The 17388-nt window shown below is 52.6% G+C and overlaps 3 protein-coding genes and 1 long non-coding RNA gene across 9 annotated transcripts in view; 2 read left to right on the top strand and 2 right to left on the bottom strand.

Moving 5' to 3' along the window:
• The window catches only part of LOC126930849 (uncharacterized), a 252338-nt gene extending 239007 nt beyond the window's left edge, over positions 1–13331 (bottom strand). The window contains exon 1 of the long non-coding RNA XR_007717691.1: positions 13295–13331. This is a non-coding gene — a long non-coding RNA (uncharacterized LOC126930849). The remainder of the gene's footprint in view (positions 1–13294) is intronic.
• The window catches only part of LOC126930834 (tubulin alpha-1B chain), a 284282-nt gene that overhangs the window by 105894 nt on the left and 161000 nt on the right, over positions 1–17388 (top strand). Inside the window, exon 1 of one of the 2 annotated variants that reach the window (XM_050748367.1) lies at positions 9942–9951. The exons of the other annotated variant lie outside the window; for it this stretch is intronic. The gene's annotated coding sequence lies outside the window, so the exon portion shown is untranslated. Of the gene's footprint in view, positions 1–9941; positions 9952–17388 lie in introns of those variants that run through there. 2 annotated transcript variants of the gene reach the window in all.
• The window catches only part of LOC126930835 (tubulin alpha-1A chain), a 421509-nt gene that overhangs the window by 300936 nt on the left and 103185 nt on the right, over positions 1–17388 (top strand). The gene's annotated exons all lie outside the window — the stretch shown is intronic.
• On the bottom strand, positions 6312–11292 carry PRPH (peripherin). Its single transcript, XM_050748365.1, has 9 exons — positions 9256–11292; positions 8759–8819; positions 8472–8567; positions 7943–8110; positions 7726–7851; positions 7422–7642; positions 7273–7322; positions 6961–7040; positions 6312–6710 (listed from the first exon to the last, which is right to left on the bottom strand). The coding sequence occupies exons 1-9, from the start codon at positions 9798–9800 to the stop codon at positions 6645–6647; spliced, it is 1413 nt and encodes a 470-aa protein (XP_050604322.1). The 5' UTR covers positions 9801–11292; the 3' UTR covers positions 6312–6644.

Raw genomic sequence — 17388 nt, 5'->3', positions numbered from 1 at the left:
GTTCACGCCATTCTCCTGCCTCAGCCTCCCGAGTAGCTGGGACTACAGGCGCCGCCACCTCGCCCGGCCAGTTTTTTGTATTTTTTAGTAGAGACGGGGTTTCACCATGTTCACCAGGATGGTCTCGATCTCCTGACCTCGTGATCCACCTGTCTCGGCCTCCCAAAGTGCTGGGATTACAGGCTTGAGCCACCGCGCCCGGCCCAAACCACATCTTAAGAGCGTACTCTGGGCCGGGCGCGGTGGCTCAAGCCTGTAATCCCAGCACTTTGGGAGGCCGAGACGGGCGGATCACGAGGTCAGGAGATCGAGACCAGCCTGGCTAACACGGTGAAACCCCGTCTCTACTAAAAAATACAAAAAAAAAAACTAGCCGGGCGCGGTGGCGGGCGCCTGTAGTCCCAACTACTCGGGAGGCTGAGGCAGGAGAATGGCGTGAACCCGGGAGGCGGAGCTTGCAGTGAGCTGAGATCCGGCCACTGCACTCCAGCCTGGGCGGCAGAGCGAGACTCCGTCTCAAAAAAAAAAAAAAAAAAAAAAAAAAAGAGCGTACTCTGGGCCGGGCATGGTGGCTCACGCCTGTAATCACAGCTACTCAAGAGGCTGAGGCACGAGAATCACTTGAATCCAGGAGGTGGAGGTTGCAGTGAGCCAAGATCGCGCCATTGCACTCCAACCTGAGTGACAGAGTAGACTCTGTCTCAGAAAAAAAGAGGGTACTCTGGTCTTCACTTCCTCATCTCTTATTCACTCCTCTTTTTTCTTCTGACCCAATTCTGCCTTGAATCCGCTGTCACTGAGCTCTCTGGCATCTTCTTTGTTGATAAATCCTAAATTTTCCTATTGTTTTCTAACTTGGGCTCCCAGTATCATTTGGCCCACTGCTCCCTCTTTAAAGCTTTCTCTGGCCTTGAGAAGTCAAGGCCACACTTTCTTGGTGTTCCTCTTCCATCTCAGCCTGTTAATTCTCCACATTCTCTTTAAGATTCTCCCCATGGTCCTTTTCTTTTCTCACTATATGCACTGTTCTTGGATGATTTCTTTTTTCTTTTTTTTTCTTTTTTTCTTTTCTTTTTTTTTTTTTTTTGAGACGGAGTTTTGCTCTTGTTGCCCACGCTGGAGTACAGTGGCGTGATCTCCAGCTCACTGCAACCTCAGCCTCCCGGGTTCAAGTGATTCTCCTGCCTCAGCCTCCTGGGTAGCTGGGATTACAGGTGCACGCCACCACGCCCAGCTAAGTTTTTGAATTTTTGGTAGAGATGGGGTTTCATCATGTTGGCCAGGCTGGTCTCGAACTCCTGACCTCAGGTGATCCACTTACCTTGGCCTCCCAAAGTGCTGGGATTACAGGCATGAACCACCACGCCCGGCCAGGTGATTTCATTTCTTCCCATGTGTGACACCTGAGACGTCCCATGCCCTTCTTTGGCTCAGTCTCTCTTCCTTGTACCCAGTACAAATCATAGGCCATGAACTGATGTAAAAGTTTTCGAACTGGAACATTTGCCTACTTAAACACCTAAATATTTGAAACCCCAAAGCTTTTGTCTGCTTTTCCACAGTGATATTTCTCCTTTGAGGTAATAGGTGCTACTGAATGGAAGAGAGCAAAGGCACGGGGTGTAAAGAATGTGTGTATACGTGTGTCCTATGCAGAGGGTAGTGGTGAAAGCCTGAGTAACGTCTGGTGTGACCTCATGGATTCCTGACTTCCATTCCATACCAGATAATGAGCCCAAGCCAGTCAGCAGCTGTCCCCTGGCAATTGTTACTAGTTCAAGAGTAGACACACCAAAGACATTAGCTAAACAGTCTAATGGGAAAGATTTCTATCTCATACCTGCCATCACCCAGTAGCTGCTGACAGCCATTGTGGAATCATGAGGACCATCCCAAGGGCAAAGTACCCCTCCAAGGAGGAGGCCGAGCAGAGCCATGGACAGGGCCTGGGTCCTTGGTGACATCATTGAGCTTCTGAATCAACCAACCTCAGAGCCTGCCCCCTACCTCTGGCTCTTTGTTATGTGAGATATTTCCTATTTATTTATTTATTTATTTATGAAACAGGATCTCATTCTGTTGCCCAGATTGGAGTGCAGTGGTAAGATCATAGCTCCCTGCAGCCTCCATCACCCAGGCTCAAGCGATCCTCCCGCTTCAGTATCTGGAGTAGCTGGGACTATAGGTGCATGCCACTAATTTTTGTATTTTTTGTATAGATAGGATTGTCCTATGTTGTCCATACTGATCTGGAACTTCTGGGCTCAAGAGATCCTCTCACCTTGGCCTCCCAAAGTGCTGAGATTACAGGTATGAACCACCACACTCGGCCTTATTTTTCTTAGAGAGATTATCTGTTACTTGTAATAAAAAGCATTCCAATAGATTCAGTATCTCAAAATATCCAACCACGCCTGAACTCCAGACCTGTGACACCAGCTGCCTGGCATCCCTTCATCCCTTCCCCTTGGATGTTCCAGAGCATTTCATCCTCAGTGAGTCTAAAACTGACTTTGTTGTCTTGGGTTCCCACTTTCCCCATTTCACTTCAGTCTTCCTTTTTTTTTTAGAGCTAGAGTCTCCTGATGTTGTCCAGGCTGGTATTGAACTTGGCTTCAAGCAGTCCTCTGACCTCAGCCTCTCGAGTAGCTGGGATTACAGTCGAGAGCCACTGCATCCAGCTTTGCTCTTTCTTTGAAAGGTACCATCATCTAGCTGCCTGGTTGTTCAAGCAAAAACGTGGGTCATTGTTACTATTCCTTTTCCGCACACTGCCAATCAATCCTAGAAACTGCAGATTCCACCCTCCAGTATTTCTCAAACCCACCTCCGGTGACCATACCCATCATCATCTCTTGTATTTTTTCACTGAAAAAGCCTCTGACCTGATCGCCCATCTCCTTCCAATTCTTTCTGCATATTTCAGCAAGAGTGATCTTCCTAAAACGCAGATCTGAATCACCCTCCTTATTAAAACTTTTAAGTTTCTTTCCCTTTTTCTTAGGATAAATTCCAGGCCGGATGTGATGGCTCACACCTGTTATCCCAACACTTTGGGAGGCCGAGGTGGGAGGATTGCTTGAGGCCAGGAGTTTGAGACTAGCCTGGGCAACATAGCAAGACCCTGTATCTACAAAACAATTTTAAAAATTAACTGGGTGTGGTGGCATGCGCCTGTAGTCCCAGTTACTGGGGAGGCTGAGGCAGGAGGATCACTTCAGCCCATGAGTTGGAAGCTGAAGTGAGTTATGATAGTGCCACTGCACTTCAGCCTAGTGTCAGAGAGAGACCCTGTCTTTAAATTAAAAAAAAAGAAAGAAAGAAAAGAAAATCCAGGTGCAGTGGCTTATGCCTGTAATCCCAGCGCTTTGGGAAGCCAAGGTGGGTGGATCACCTGAGGTTGGGAAAAATTAGCCGGGTGTGGTGGCATGCGCCTGTAGTCCCAGCTACTTGGGAGGCTGAGGGAAGAGAATCGCTTGAACCTGGGAGGTGAGATCTCACCACTGCACTCCAGCCTGGGCAACACAGTGACTCTGCCTCAAACAAATACATAAATAAATATATTAATTAATTAATTAAAAATCAAAAACCTGACTGCTTTAACATGGCTTATCAAGCCCTCCATGACTGGGCCCTTATTCATCTTTCCAGCATCAATGCTGTTCCTTCCATTCTAGCCTTCACTCCATCATTATAAAACTGCTTTTAGTTTCCAAATTCGCTGTCTTACCTCCTGGCTCATTTCTCTACCTAGAAAGTCCTTCTCTCCTTGCTTCACCTGACTAACTCCTGCTCATTCTTCAGTGCTTAGTGTGATGCCACCTCCTGTGGGAAGCCACCCCTCCTGCCTAAGCCTGGCTTAGGTGCTTATCTTCATATTAACATCACTATGTGCTTATTATCCCAGACAGCACTCCTTATGAGGTTGAAATTGTCTGCTTATGCTGCCTATCTCCCCCATCCCAAACTGTAAATTCCTTGAGATCAGGGACTCTGGCTTATTCCTTGCACCTAGCACCATAGCTGAGTGAAGAAGATCATCTTAAATTCAGATGTGAATTTTGACTTGAAGGCAAGGGTAGGATGGAATGGAGGAATGGAGCTGGAATGGAAGACAGCATGGGTGTTTCTTTTTTTTCTTTTTTTCTTTTTGTGGAGACAGGTTTTTACTTTATTACCCTGGCTGAAGTACAGTGGCACTTTTCTTGGCTCACTGCAACCACGACCTGGGCTTAAGTGATCCTCCTACCTCGGCTTCCCAAGTAGCTGGGACCACAGGCTCATTCCACTATGCCCAGCTAATATTTTAATTTTTGTAGAAATGTGGTCTCTCTGTGTTGCTGAGGCTGGTATCGAACTCCTGGCATCAAACCATGCTCCCACCTTGGCCACCCAAAGTGCTGGGATTACAGGCATGAGTCACAACACCTGGTGATACACCAGGAAATAGACATTTTCAAGCAGGGGCAGGGATGGTGATAGCATAATCTGATTTACTAAGGGTATTGAATAGATTTGGGCAGGTGGCAGAGCAGGCCAGGAGAAGGAAACCATTGATAATGTAGATAATGTGACCCAGGCAAGATATGATGGTGGCCTGGACTAAGATGTTGGTAATGGGGACGGGGAGAACCAGACAGACTTGAAAGAGAGTTAAGAAGTAGACTTCATACCAGGCACAGTGGCTCACGCCTATAATCCCAGCATTTTGGGAGGCTGAGGTGGGAGGATCACTTGAGCCCAGGAGTTTGAGACCAGCCTGAGCAACATAGAGAGGCCCTATCTCTACAAAAAATGGAAAAATTTGCCATGAGTGGTGGCATGTTTCTGTGGTCCCAGCTACTCAAGAGGCTGAAGTGGGAGGATCACTTGAGCCCAGAAGGTCAAGGCTGCAGTGAGCTATGATTGTGCCACTGCACTCCAGCCTGGGTGGCAGAATGAGACTGTCTCAAAAAAAAAAAAAAAAAAAAAAAAAAAAGCCTAACATGATGTCTCATGCCTGTAATCCTAGCATTACTTTGGCCAGCTGAGGCAGGAGGATCATTTGAACCCAGGAGTTTAATACAAGCCTGGGCAACATAGCGAGATCCCAACTCATGAAGCAAATTTAAAAATTATTTTTGGCCGGGTGCAGTGGCTCATGCCTGTAATCCCAGCACTTTGGGAGGCCGAGCTGGGTGAATCACTTGAGGTCAGGGGTTTGAGACCAGCCTGACCAACATGGTGAAACCTCGTCTCTACTAAAAAGAAATACAAAATTAGCTGGGCATGGTGGTGCACACCTGTAATCTCAGCTACTTGGGAGACTGAGGCAGGAGAATTGCTTGAACCCGGGAGGTGGAGGTTGCAGTGAGTGGAGACTGCGCCACTGCACTCCAGCCTGGGCAACAAGAGCAAAACTCCATCTCAATAAATAAATAAATAAATAATTTTTATATATTAATTTTTTTTTGAGACAGAGTCTCACTCTGTTGCCCAGGCTGGAATGCAGTGGTGCGGTCTCAGCTCATTGCAACCTCTGCCTCCTGGGTTCAATTGATTCTTCTGCCTCAGCCTCCCAAGTAGCTGGGACTACAGGCGTGTGCCACTATGCCCGGCTATTTTTTTTTTTTTTTTGAGCTCTGTCACCCAGGCTGGAGTGCAGTGGTGCGATCTCAGCTCACTGCAAGCTCGGCCTCCCGGGTTCACTCCATTCTCCTGCCTCAGCCTCCCGAGTAGCTGGGACTACAGGTGCCCACCACCACGCCTGGCTATTTTTTTTTTTTAAGTAGAAACGGGGTTTCACCGTGTTACCCAGGATGGTGTCGATCTCCTGACCTCGTGATTCACCTGCCTCGTCCTCGCAAAGTGCTGGGATTACAGATGTGAGCCACCTTGCCTGGCCTATTAAAATTTTTTAAGTAGCAAAAGAAGTAGACTTCACAGAATTGGGAGTCAGGTGAAGAAAAGGAGGGTGCATAAGTTGAGCTGAATTCTAACTTGGGCACTAGGTGTCTTAGTGGTGCCTTCTTCTTGGGCGGGGAATCTAGAGGAAGAGCATGATTGCAGAGGGAGGTGAGGAGCTCTGTTTGGGACAGATTGAGTTTGAGTGGCCTGTGAGGCACCCAGCAGGTGGCTGAGCCTTCTAGGCTGCAGGTGAGGAACAAAAGCTGAGAAGGAATGGACAGAGATAGAAAACCTAGAAGGGTATATTGATGCCAAGAGAGTGACAGCCAGAAAAGAAATGACTCAAGGAAAAGGGAGAACACCGCTGAGGCTCCTCCCCTCAGGCACCCCACACACACTTCCACAGACACAAATGCACTGGAGAGTTTTCTCTTGACAGCATTTTATTTGGTTCAAACGTGAAACTCAGACCCTGGCTCACCCACGTCTCATCGTGGCTGGAGTAGATTTGTCCTGGGGGGGGGGGGATCATTGGCTTCTTATCGGGACATGAAAAGGGGAGCACATAGGTCACATCAAGTGTCAGGGCAGAGGCTCAGCGACTGCTGGCCGGGTAGGGCTTGGCCATAAGCCAGGAAAGGGATGCCTGGTACCACCTTTTAGACACATGCAGTGGAAGAGGAGACATTTCAGGAGTTGTGTTAGGGTTTGGGCTTAGAGCAGGCCTAGGGCAGAGTCAAGGCTCTGAACCAAGGGGTTCAGTAACTGTGGGCAGAAGACTTGTCCAGCTCACTGCGCTGCTCCTTCTGGGACTCTGTCACCACCTGCTGGGGACAGGGCACATGATGGGCACAAGCCATTCAGCGCCACCCTCCATCCTACTCCTTTGGATCATAGAGCCCCACTCCTTGGGGTAACCAGCAGAGACTCCTGTTTATCTATCCATGTTCTCTGTCTCCTCCTCTGTCTCTCCCCAAGAATTACCCACCCTATGTAAGATTAGCGACAGCCAGGCTGGGACTGAGAAACAATATGGGAAATGGTGGGGTCCTGGGATTAGGGGCCATGCCTCACCTCCCCATTCCGGGTCTCAATGGTCTTGATCAGAACCGTCTTCCGGCTGTGGCTGTCCTGGGGAGGCTCCACCTCAGGCACTGGAGAAAGTAGGATGAAGGATTCAAGGGGTAAGGCTTGGGAATATCTCCTCTTAGGCTCCCACTGCTATATCTGAGGGCAGGGGAGGGGCGGGGTGTGAGGAGTAGGGGTGGGTATAGGCCAAGACCCAGAAATTCCGTGAGGAGAACAGATCCCTGAGGTGAGTCAGAGCAGGAGCCCGAGGAGCGCAGAAGTGGACAAGGAGAGGTACAGGCTGCAAGGCAGACTCACCAGTCGTCTTTATACTTAAGGAGGCAAAAGAATGGACGGGCACGGAGATCCTGGAGGCGAAGCAAGCTGTCAGAGCCCCTGCCCAGGCCCCGCCCCTCCCCGCCCAGTCCCGATCCCTCCCTGCCCCGCCCCAGCAGCCCCACCCTCACCGGCTCTCCTCGCCCTCCAGCAGCTTGCGGTAGGTGGCGATCTCGATGTCCAGGGCCATCTTGACGTTGAGGAGCTCCTGGTACTCCCGCAGGTGCCGCGCCATCTCCTCCTTTAGCTGTCGCAGCTCCTCCTCGAGCCGCGCGGCGCCCGCCTGGTAGCCCCCCGCCTCCAGGGCGAACTGCTCCTCCAGCTCTCTCAACTGCCTGAGCAGCGCCTCGTTCTGGGGTAGGGGAGTGGAAGGGGCCAGTTGCGGAACATTTCATCGTCCGCTCCGCGGGCCCGGGCGCGCAGCTTCGTACTCACCGTGCCGCGCAGCCCGTCCACCTCGCATGTCAGACTCTGGATCTGGCGTCGGGACTCGTTCATCTCCTGCTTGGCCTGGCGCAGGGCCTCGTGGTTCCGGTTGGCGGCGTCGGACAGGTCCGCGTACTGCGAAGTGGGGGTAACCCAGGCTTGAGTCGGCTGGGAAGCGCGACACCACGCCAGCGCCCCGCCTCGCAGGCCCTCCCGGCTCTCGCACCTTGGACTTGTACCATTCCTCCGCCTCCTGCAGGTTCTTCGCGGCAATGCTCTCGTACTGCGCGCGGATGTCCCTCAGCGCTGCCGTCAGCTCCGGCTTCACCGTGGCTTCCACCTCCACCTGCTGCACCTGCTGGCTCTCCACACTCACCTGCAGGTCTCGCAGCTCCTACGGCCGGGAGCAGGCAGAGGATGGACAGTGGCGCAAATCCCACGCGGGCCACGCAGTTCGTGCACAGAAAAGAGAAGAAACGCTTGAACGAACAGAAGGGGGCGCCAGGGAGGGCGGGGCGTACAGCCCTGCGCCCCCGCGGGCGCGAGACCAGAGGCCAGGTTTCGCAGGTACAGCCCCGCTGCCCGCCGCCAGGTGGCGCAAGGGTGGGAGTCTAACCACCTGTAGACTGGGGTGGAGGGGCTCCGTCTACCCAGCATCATCCTGATCCCCAGGGCGATGCCTCCGCTCCGCCTGCCAGCTCCAGCAAGACCACCCCACAAACTCAGAAGCCGCCCCTGATACTGGGCCCACTTACCTCCTCGTGCAGCTTCTTGAGGAACTCAATCTCATCCATCAGAGACTCAATCTTGCGCTCTAGTTCCAGGCGGGACAGAGTGGCGTCGTCCACGTCCTTCGAGGGGTAGCAGTGGAGGTTCAAGAGAAGTTAGGGGCTGCGTAGGCCGAGGAAGGACCAGACCTCCCTGTCTGCCTCGGGAGGCGTCTGGTTGCCCCTTTCTCCCCGCGCCCACCGATGCCACCTCTGGATACTGAGGTCGGGGGTTGGGGTGGGGAGGCTGAACTCGGAGAGGGGCTCGGACTCACCTTGCGGAAGAGCACGAGGTTGTGCTCCGCGTCCTCCCGCTTGCGCGTTTCCTCCTCCAACCTGACGGGAAAAGCGTGCAGAGGCTGAACTGCTGGGTCGCCGCCCAGCTGGCACCCCAGACCGCGCGCCCCCCCGGGATCTGGTTAGAGGCTGTTGTTGCTGCCCAGGACTCTAAATGGAGGACTGAGGCTGCCTGATAAAATTGCCCCGCTTTCTCTCTAACGGACTGGGAGCTGAAAAGGGGGTTCCGTCATTAACTCAGGAGAGGCACAGATACCCACTTCTCCCACCTCCCCAGACACTCAGAGCAAAGTGGGAGGCGAGGGGGACTTGGAGTCCGTGGGCAAGGATGCTGCCTGCACACACCTGGGTTGGTAAGGGGAGCCACACCCTTGGGCTGCTGATGGAGAGGGGAAGCGAGGGGAGGGAAGAGCAGCCGCCTCGACGGCCGCTTCGACCTCGCCTCGACGGCCGCGGTCCAGCCCTGCCCCCTGACCTCTGCTTGAGCGCCGCCAGGTCCTCCGCCAGCCCGTCGCGCTCCACCTGCACCCGGTCACGCTCGCGGCCCAACAGCTCCAGCTCTCGCCGCAGCTCGCGCAACTCCTGCTGGCACAGCTGGTCCGCACGCGCCGGCTCCTGGCCCCGGGCTTGGCTCAGCTCCCCGCGCAGGGCCGCGTTCTGCTGCTCCAGAAAGCGCACCTTTTCGATGAAGTTGGCGAAGCGGTCGTTGAGCTCCTGCAGCTCCTGCTTTTCGTTGCTGCGCGTGGCCAGGAACTCCTGGTTGAGGGCCTCGGCCATGGAGAAGTCGAGGCGCTCCGAGGGCAGGCGCAGGAGGGCGCCCGCTCCCGCCCGGGGGCTACGGAAGCTGCCCAGGCGCACCGAGGAGCTCGGGGAAGCAGAGCCCAGCAGGCGGCTGCTGGAGAAGCGGGAGCTGGACGAGTAGGAGAAGGCCCCGGGGGATAGTGAGGGCGGTGGCCCGAAGGTGCGGCGGTATGAGGTGGAGCTGAAGCCGGCCCGAAGGCCCGATGGGTGGTGGCTCATTGCGGCCGAAGATGGGCAGTCACCGTTGGCAGAGCTAGGCCAGGGGCTGGGAAGGAGCCGCAGACCGCTGCGAGGCGGCTTTATAGCCCTGCGGTCTCAGGGGGGGCATGGGCAGCTCCTCCTACTGGCCTGATGGCCCGCTGGAGGGGGGTTGTGTGGGGAGGGGGATGCCCCACCCCTGCGGAACAGCAGGAGCGCTTTCCCCTCCCTTCCCTGGTTGCAGGCCTCTGCCCACTTGATTGCCCCCTGTTGCGGCTGGAGTGGGGGTCACTACCTCCCAACAAGCACCCAAAGCTAGAACCTAGGGTAGGAAGGCCTGATTTAAACTAGGGTCCCTGAAAATTGCGAGGTAGAAGGACCTGAAGTTAAAGGGCAGGCTTCTGGCACAGGAGTAGGGAGGAGGCCAGCTGGAGGGAGAGGTGACCTGGCTTAAGCCCCATAGCTGGTGCCTTGACTTGCCCCCTGAAGGCCAGGCTCTACTTTCACCTGCTGTCAGCTACCCCTCCTTCACCACAGCCAGAGAGGAATAGGAGACAGGGGCGCAGAGGCAGATCGGGCTGGGGAAGAGCTACTCTCCCTAATCCCCAGGGCCCTGTGAAGGGCTGGTGCCTGGCGCCAGCTCTGCTGCTAATGGGCTGACCAGCCCTGCTTCCCCTCCCCCTCCCCTGAACACTGCCCAGCAGAGGTTGTCTGCTGATGTTTCAGCCTTAAAGACACAGCCCCCAAACCTAGACATACCCCCCAAGAAGCCCCAATGAGGTGGGTACATCATAGGGGGCTGAGGGTGGCTGGACCCAGCTCTGGATCCCATGCAGGAGGGTCTGCCCCATGCCACGGGCTGGGCTGAGTGGGCCTTTTGTATTCTGTCTGGGTTTACTGGATTCTCCCTCCCCCCAACCCCACACCAATTGCTGCTCAGTCATGGGCTTTACGGGAACCAGAGTGATTCCTGAGGTAGGAAGGGGAGGGGGCTGAGGGTGCTGCCAAGGCTGAGAGATGGATGGACTGGCAGGAGCTGGTTTCCAGTATTGATGAGTTGCAGGTACCAGGGATGGGTGGGGCTGGATGGGGAAGAGATGGGGAAAGAGAAGGTGCCCATCCCCAGCAGTCTGAAAGAGAGAAGGCCCCAAAACAGGTCCACAAACCTGCGCACGCAAACGGATGCATACACACAGCCTTGTATATGTGCACACACATTACATACACACAAATACACACACAATCACACACCCCACCACACCTCCCCTACCCCACAGTTAGCGGGAAGGCTGATATCTGGCCTTTGTATGTCAAACAGCTTCCAGAATGCAAGCACAACCTGCCCAGGAGTGGACAGAGGCAGTTCGGATCATCTGCAGGAGCCGGGTTGCTGAGGTCTGCTGGGTTTGCCAGGAACCATAGGGCTGGGGATGCTGCTGCTGCCGGGGACTCCAGCACTCTCTTGTGAGACAGGTCTGCCTCAGATGGGACCTGAGGACAAGAGAGTGCATCTGGGGAAGCAGATTTGAGGCTCCTGTCTGGATATCTGGCTGGGGGTGAGGAGGGCGGCTCCCTGGCTGGCCAGCTCGTCAGTATTGCAGGGCAGTGTCCCCCTCCCCCCTCTGTGTGTCCTCTGAGATGGGCCAGGGCCAACGCCCTACTCACGTCCCTACCGCCTTCGTCTCCTCTCCAGGCCCCTCCTTCCTTCCGGGCCATTAGTCTCTCCCTGCACAGCTGCCAGTTCCTTCTCCTTGATGGGTCTGGTTTGGTTGCCAGGGGAGTGGGAAGCAGGAGGAAGGGAGAGATGGGACAGAATGGATAAATGACAGCTTGTCCTCCCCCAATTCCTGGGAATGGGGAGGGGTAGGGTCCCACCTGGGATAGGGCCAGAAGGCTTGGTGGGTGTGAGGAGGGGGCTAGAGAAGCCTTGGTGCTTCCTGCCACAGTCCTGGGCACTGAGCCCCAGCTGCCATTGGCCTGGAGCCCCATCTATCCCAGATTTGGCCCCACCCTCCAGGAGCAGGGAGCCAGCGCTGCACCCGGAGAGGCGGGCAAGGCCTGGGGAGGACCAGCTCAGGCCCTGTCTACAGGGCGCTTGTGGGGAACCCAAGCCTACTGAGAGTAGAGGCTGCTGGGGCTGCGGCTGGGTCTGGGGCGTTCCAGATGGAGGTCCTGTCCTCACCCTGCTTAAGCGCTCTGCTGGCCACCTACATGCCTCGGAGAAGGGACAGAGGGCTGCCACAGCAGGGCTCTGGAGCTGTGGATCAGGCCTGGGTGAGGAACTGCAAGGCAGAAGAGGCTCCTCCCCTCAAGCAGAAGGAGCAGGCCAGAGACACCAGGCGGAGCAAAGGTAGGCAAAGAGTCTGGCTTAAGAGCTGGGCTCTGGCATCCAGCCGCCACACTTCCCATCTGATCCACAACTCTGTGTTGTAGAATTTAGGCTCATCGCTATGTCCCTTCATGTCCCTCAAGAAAAGGGAGATAACTGTAGCTTCTACCTCATAGTGTTGTTGGGAGGACTAAAGGAATAAATAAATACATGTGAAGTGCTTAGGACACACATCTTAAAGCCTGAAAATGGAAACTGGTTTTATTATTACTATTATTATTATTAACCTCCAGAGTGATAACGTCAGCCCCAAGAGCAGTGAGGGTCTGGCCTTCTTCTGGACTGTGCCCCTGGTAGCTGAGAGCAGTGCAGGACACAAGGCAGAAGAAGCCAAGTCGTCCCTGGCCTCACCCTCCCCTGGTGGACGGGGACTCTGGGCAAACGGCGCAGGTTCAATCATGGCTGCACACCTTAATTAGCTATGTGCTTTGGGTTTTCTGAGTGACTTAACCTTTGTTCACCCCATTTTTTTTTTCCGAGATGGAGTCTCGCTCTGTCGCCCAGGCTGGAGTGCAGTGGTGCAATCTCGGCTCACTGCAAGCTCCGCCTCCCAGCTTCATGCCATTCTCCTGCCTCAGCCTCCCAAGTAGCTGGGACTACAGGCGCCCACCACCACACCCAGCTGATTTTTTTGTATTTTTAGTAGAGGCGGTGTTTCACCGTGTTAGCCAGGATGGTCTCGATCTCCTGACCTTGTGATCTGCCCATCTTGGCCTCCCAAAGTGCTGGGATTACAGGCGTGAGCCACCGCACTGGGCCACCCCATTTTGTTTATCCACAAATGGGAATGATAATAACAATACTTACCTCATGGTGTTGGGAGGATTAAGCAAGTTACCCTCTGTAAAGCACTTAGTGCTTGGCACCTAGTACGTGCTGTAGAAGTATTTGCCAGTATTCTCATCGCCCCTTCTCCTCCTGCCTCCCTTGGCTGCTCTGATGAAGACTGGAAGAGAAACAACGATTGCATGTGTTCAGGGGTTTGCAGGGAAGGTGAGTAATGAAGTTTAGGTTACTGGCAAGAGTTCTATTTTTTTATTTTATTATTATTATTATTATTTTGAGAGATAGTCTTGCTCTGTCACCCAGGCTGGAGTGCAGTGGCTTGATCTCAGCCCACTGCAACCTCCGCCTCCTGGGTTCAAGCGATTCTCCTGCCTCAGTCTCCCTAGTAGTTGGGATTACAGGTGCCCGCCACCATGCCTGGCTAATTTTTGTACTTTAGTAGAGATGGCGTTGCACTATGTAAGTCAAGCTGGTCTTGAACTCCTGACCTCAAATGGTCCGCCTGCCTCGGCCTCCCAAAGTGCTGGGATTACAGGTGTGAGCCACCATGCCCGGCCAAGAGTGCTATTAAATGTCAGGCCACGGACTCAGAGCTGGATTAGGAGGGCATGTAGGCAAGAGAGGGTGGGAGATTGGGAGAGTAAAGAGATCCATGGCTGGCCAAAGAACAGTCATAGAACAAAGACATGCCGGCGGAGTGCGGTGACTCACGCCTGTAATCCCAGTACTTTGGGAGGCCAAGGCAGGCAGATCACCTGAGGTCAGGAGTTCGAGATCAGCCTGGTCAACATGGTGAAACCCCGCCTCTACTAAAAATACAAAAAATTAGCCAGGCATGGTAGCACACACCCATAATCCCAGCTACTTGGGAGGCTGAGGTAGGAGAATCTATTGAACCTGGGAGGCAGAGGTTGCAGTGAGACAAGATCATGCCACTTCACTCCAGCCTGGGCGACAGAGTCACTCTGTCTCAAAAAATAAAAAATAAAAAGACATGCTAAGTTCCTCCCAGCCTTACCCCCTGCTTCAGCACATCCCTAATACTTGCATCTGTCAGCTGGGGTTTCCTTGCCTCTCCACGTCTAGGATTGACACAAACCTCCATGCCAGGCCAGGCGAGGTGGCTCACACCTGTAATCCCAGCACTTTGGGGGCCAAGGTGGGCAGATCGCTTGATCCTAGAAGTTCAAGACCAGTCCTGGGCAACATGGAGAAACCCCATCTCTACATAACACAAAAAAATTAGCCAGGCATGGTGCCATGCACCTGTAGTCCCAGCTACTTGAAAGGCTGAGGTGGGAGGATTACCTGAGCCCAGGAGGTCAAGTATGCTGTAAACCGTGACCGAACCACTGTACTCCAGCCCCAGTGACTGAGACCCTGTCTCAAAATAAATAAATAAATAACCAAAATAAAATTTAAAAACCTAAACCTCCACTCCACATCCTGGGTGAAGTCTAGGGTCCTCTCCAGGATTCCTTTGTCTTCCCAGCTTTATTTTGTTTTTATTTATTTATTTTATTATTATTATTACTATTATTTTTTGAGACGGAGTCTCACTTTGTCACCAGGCTGGAGTACAGTGCACGATCTTGCCTCACTGCAACCTCCGCCTCCTGGGTTCAAGTGATTCTCCTGCCTCAGCCTCCCAAGTAGCTGGGACTACATCCTGGGCGCGCCACCATGCCCAACTAATTTTTGTATTTTTAGTAGAGACAGGGTTTCACCATGTTGGCCAGGATGGTCTTGATCTCCTTGGCCTCATGATCTGCCCACCTTGGCCTCCCAAAGTGCTGGGATTACAGGTGTGAACCACAGCGCCCAGCCTATTTTATTTTTATTTTTTGAGAAGGGTCTCACTCTGTCACCCAGGTTGGAATGCAGTAGCACAATCTCAGCTCACTACAACTTCCACTCCCCAGGTTCAAATGATCCTCCTGCCTCAGTCCGTGAGTAGCTGGGATTACAGGAGCGCACCACCACGATGGCGAATTTTTGTTGTATTTTTGGTAGAGATGGGGTTTCACCATGTTGCCCAGGCTGATCTCAAACTACTGAGCTCAGGTAATCCACCCACCTCAGCCTCCCAAAGTGCTGGGATTACAAGCGTGACCCACCATACCTGGCCCCCGAGCTTTATTTTTAAGTCCCTAGCTCCAAGTCCTTGTTGCCCCTGAATTGCCTGAATATATAGTTGCTCTTGCGATGTCCCAGATGTGGAACTCAGCACTGTTCCTTGGTTCCTGCGGTCCTATTTCCCCATCACTTAAGTAAGAACTGGGGCTCAGAGGGACCAAGTTGCATGTCTGAGCTTGTACCGTGAGCTAGTGGTGGTTTCCTCTCTGGAAGGGCGCATCCTGGTTGATCAGGCCCTGAGTGACCCTGCTGGTGTTCTGCGCTTTGTGCCCACAGGACCCAAGGTGAGCCTCAGCCAGAAGGGATCCAGCACCACACTTTTGAAGGTAGACTCTCCCAGCCCAGTTTGGCTGCAAGGTCCCCACTGACAGAGTGGCTTTACCAGAGTGGAACTCTTTCCCATTGTCTCCACTTGGGGCTCCACTGCTCCCAGTTAGGGAGCACCGTGGGCATCTCTGCCAGCTCATCCCTTCTCTCACTGTATCACATAGTAATGACCACCCTTTGCTAGGTCTAACACATTTTTTTAATCACTCCTAATCCTCACAGTAACCCTATGACATAGGTACTGTTACTATTCCCACTTCATAGTTGAAGAAACTGAGGCACAGCGAGATTAAGCAACTTTCCTAAGGTCACACAGCTATTAACTAATAATCTGTTTATATGTCTGACTCTGACTTTCTGCTCCCTGACAATATGATCTTTGAGGGCAGCGATCAGATCTTACTCATCTTTTTGTCCGTGGTGTCTGGGGTGGGACCTAGGTCAATCAAATGTGCGTGAGTCACCGGAAAAATCTCTTGGTTGGAGGCCCCTAAAATGAAGCAAGGTATGTTGCTGCCACCTTCTGGTCAGAAGTCAGAATGACGTGTTGATGTGTTCAGTCTGCATCTATGTTGAATTCAAGACTCAAGACTCCTGGAACACTGGAATTTGGGGAATACTTCAAAATTTATTGTGACTTCTTTTTTTGTTTGTTTGCTTACAGATGATATTTATCCAAGGGGGTGTAAAATGGAGTCAGAGAAGCACTGGTATTAGGAGTTTGGAGCCCTCATTCCATTCTTTCCCTGAGTTCTAGGAGCCTCTTCTATTCCTCCAGAAGCCAAAAGACAGGGCAGGAAGACAAAATCTTTCCTCAGCTCTTCACCATTCTCTACGATGTCCACAATCTCCAGTTCCACCCTCACTGTAAAATCGCGTCTCCATCCACCTGCCTGATCTTTCAGTCAGCCACTCCTCAGCTGGAGAATGGGAAATAATGGGCTGTGCCAGCGAGCCACACTCCAAGGGCAGAGTGCTCAGTGAACCTGCTCAAAGTGTGGCCTGTGCAGCTGCCTGAGGGTTGCCCGGGCCATGAAAAGGCGGACTCCTGGGTCCCACCCAGATCTTCTGAATCTTAGAAGGGCATTGACAAATGCCCTAGTGATTTTTAAGTATTCCTGGATTAAAGTATTTTTCTGGCCGGGCGCGGTGGCTCACGCCTGTAATCCCAGCACTTTGGGAGGCCGAGGCGGGCGGATCACAAGGTCAGGAGATCGAGACCACGGTGAAACCCCGTCTCTACTAAAAATACAAAAAATTAGCCGGGCGCGGTGGCGGGCGCCTGTAGTCCCAGCTACTCAGGAGGCTGAGGCAGGAGAATGGCGTAAACCCAGGAGGCGGAGCTTGCAGTGAGCCGAGATCGTGCCACTGCACTCCAGCCTGGGCGACAGAGCGAGACTCCGTCTCAAAAAACAAAAAACAAACAAACAAACAAAAAAAAATAATAAAGTATTTTTCTTTAAATCGTCTACCTTTTACTCTTTTATTTTGAAAAAAATCAAACCCAGGATAAAGTTGAAAGAATGCTGCTATGAACACCAATATATCCTTCCCTTGGATTTACCAGTTGTCAATGTTTTGCCACAATTCCTCCGGAAGTGTTAGACATCATATTTAATCTCTGAACACTTTAGCATGTGACTCCTAAGAACAAGGACATTTTCCTACATAACCACAGTAGGATTAGCCCACTAAAGACATTTAACATTGATTTGCCTTTATTTGTGTAAAAAAAATTGTAACTAACAAAGAAGACATTTAACACTGATATAACTATTATCTAATACACAGCCTATACTGAAATTCCCTCAATTGCCCCAATAACATTCTTTATATCTATTTCCAAGCAATCTAGGATTTGAAAATCATGAATTGTATTCAGTCATCACCTGAGCAGAAGGGTAAGGCTGGGATGAGGTTGGCATGTTTGAGGAATTGCAGAAAGGTCAGTGAGGCTGGCGCAAGGCAGAT

This window comes from Macaca thibetana, chromosome 11 (genome assembly GCF_024542745.1).
Source record: "Macaca thibetana thibetana isolate TM-01 chromosome 11, ASM2454274v1, whole genome shotgun sequence".
In the NCBI taxonomy this organism is placed as follows: Eukaryota; Metazoa; Chordata; class Mammalia; order Primates; family Cercopithecidae; genus Macaca; species Macaca thibetana.
This window is presented reverse-complemented; position numbering and strand designations above follow the sequence as displayed.

Bases quoted from the DNA above. Each gene is read 5' to 3' on its own strand.
- PRPH (XM_050748365.1), bottom strand. From the start codon at position 9,800: ATGAGCCACCACCCATCGGGCCTTCGGGCCGGCTTCAGCTCCACCTCA. The intron at 7,323-7,421 runs GTGAGGGTGGGG...CTTCGCCTCCAG, and splicing joins CTGGAGGGCGAGGAGAGCCG to GATCTCCGTGCCCGTCCATT. The intron at 6,711-6,960 runs GTGAGGCATGGC...TGTCCCCAGCAG, and splicing joins TTGAGACCCGGAATGGGGAG to GTGGTGACAGAGTCCCAGAA.